Source organism: Carassius auratus, chromosome 3 (assembly GCF_003368295.1).
Source record: "Carassius auratus strain Wakin chromosome 3, ASM336829v1, whole genome shotgun sequence".
Taxonomy (NCBI): Eukaryota; Metazoa; Chordata; class Actinopteri; order Cypriniformes; family Cyprinidae; genus Carassius; species Carassius auratus.
Window position 1 is genome coordinate 29,966,505 of NC_039245.1, and position 1,943 is coordinate 29,968,447.

The 1,943-nt window shown below is 39.2% G+C and overlaps 1 protein-coding gene across 1 annotated transcript in view; it reads left to right on the forward strand.

The window, feature by feature from the left end:
• The window catches only part of LOC113053812 (caspase recruitment domain-containing protein 11-like), a 25,260-nt gene extending 23,641 nt beyond the window's left edge, over positions 1–1,619 (forward strand). Inside the window, exons 23-24 of the mRNA XM_026219058.1 lie at positions 717–832; positions 962–1,619. Of these exons, the coding sequence (XP_026074843.1) occupies positions 717–832; positions 962–1,166 (321 nt within the window). The 3' untranslated portion in view covers positions 1,167–1,619. The remainder of the gene's footprint in view (positions 1–716; positions 833–961) is intronic.
• Positions 1,620–1,943: the final 324 nt, after the last annotated feature.

Genomic DNA, 1,943 nt, shown 5'->3' on the forward strand with positions numbered 1-1,943 from the left:
TTATGTGGAATTACAATATAGAGTCGTACAGTAATGTTATGTGTACTAGAAAGGTTATATGGATGTGTATAGTGGTACAACGATGTTATGTGAAAATGAGCACTTAATATTGACAAGTAACAATTCATAATTCTAATAAAATTACCTTTACACCACATACTATGTGGCCCTTTTACCCTTTATTGTTTCCATCATACATTTTACATACTCTTGAAGATTTCTTTAGGTCTTGTCTCAGACCCAATCTCTCTGGTCTCGGTCTTGACTCGGAATCGACCCTTTCTGAACTCGGTCTTGACTCGGACTCGACCCTTTCTGAACTCGGTCTTGACTCGGACTCGACCATCTCTGGACTCGATCTGGACTCGGACTCGAATGAGCCGGTCTCGACTACAACACTGATCAGATGGTTAGATGAGAGGCAGCATATTGTTTTTCACTTGCTAATGTGTCAGGAGATGAGTCTATTTTTCCACTTCAAATCTCACTTGTTTGAGAGGTGTGCCAAAAACAGGACAAAAAAAAGAGAACTGACACCTCACAATTCTCTCTTCAGTTCTCAGTTCTCTTTTCTGCTTTATATGATCCATATTTACAAAATTGTTTATTTTCATGTATAACTGTTGCTTTTTGATCATAGTAAATAGGACGAAACATAAAAAGTGTATTTTAAGGGAAAATAAATGTGTTTTTTTAATATTTTTTTTTATTTTTAGAATAAGCACTGTCTTTTGGAAGCTGATCTGAGCTGTGTGAAAGACTTGTTGAGGAGGGAGATCTATCCCATCGTGATCTTCATCAAAATCTGTGAAAGGAACATCAAAAAACTGAGGTAAGAACTCTTCCAATGTCTTCGTGGCACTCTTTAATGAGTGTCATATTCATTATTTAGTTCTAGTTTGAAGAAGGTCAACGGTTCCTCAGATCATTTAGTAATGGTTTCTGATGTTTCTTCGAGCAGAAGACTCCCTCTGAAGGTGGACTCTGAGGAGGAGTTCTTGAAGATGTGTCGCTCCAAGGAGAAGGAGCTGGAGACGCTGCCGTGCTTGTACACTGGTGTGGAGCCTGACTGTTGGGGAGGGGTGGAGGATCTCGTCAAGGTCATCAAGGACAAGATTTTTGAGGAGCAGAAGAAGACCGTCTGGGTGGAGCAGGACCTGCTGTGACCCGATCACGGGAGCAACGTCTTATGGTGCACCAAAACTCTGTTTCCAGCTAGGGTGGAATGTATGCATGCAGCACAAGCGTGTGAACAGGAAGTGACTCCGTCTAAGGCGTCAAAGGTGAGGTGTGTTTCTCTCTGCTGTCAAAAAAAATGAAATGCAAACACGTGAAAGGGGGAATGTTACCATATGAAGCTCCTGAGGTTCACTTGGTAAGCAGTGGAAATGTTCTCATGCCCGTGCTTCTTATCTATTGTCAATAAAATATTATCCTTCCCAGCATCCACCTGTAATATTTAATATAGCGCTGACCACTGAATTTTGCTTCAGTTGTGTTCTGGTTGATTTGTGCATAACTGTAAATGGAATCTGATTCCAACATTAATGCAGTATACAGTATGTATGTTTATCTTTTATAAGCAAATTACATGAATTAATATTTGTGACGTCTATATTTATTTTAATATAAGCCCACATTTGTAATATGTTTGTAAAGGTTCGTCTTTGTGCAGATGACACACACGTGCTTAATTCTGTGTCCATTTCAGCTGCTACCTAAATACTTGCCAAGGTTTTACTGCATCTCTAGTATTCATACTGTATTTCAAAGGCATTATCTGTATTTACATGTCAAGCTACTGACTGTAATTTGCAACCGTTTTATTTTTATGTTGGCATTATTTTGGAGTTTGTTTAAGCGGTCATTGATTGATGTCCTGAAGTGGGATCTTCTCTTCTCTATCTGTCTCTAGATGTTATCACAGTGAAAGCTGTTTCTGG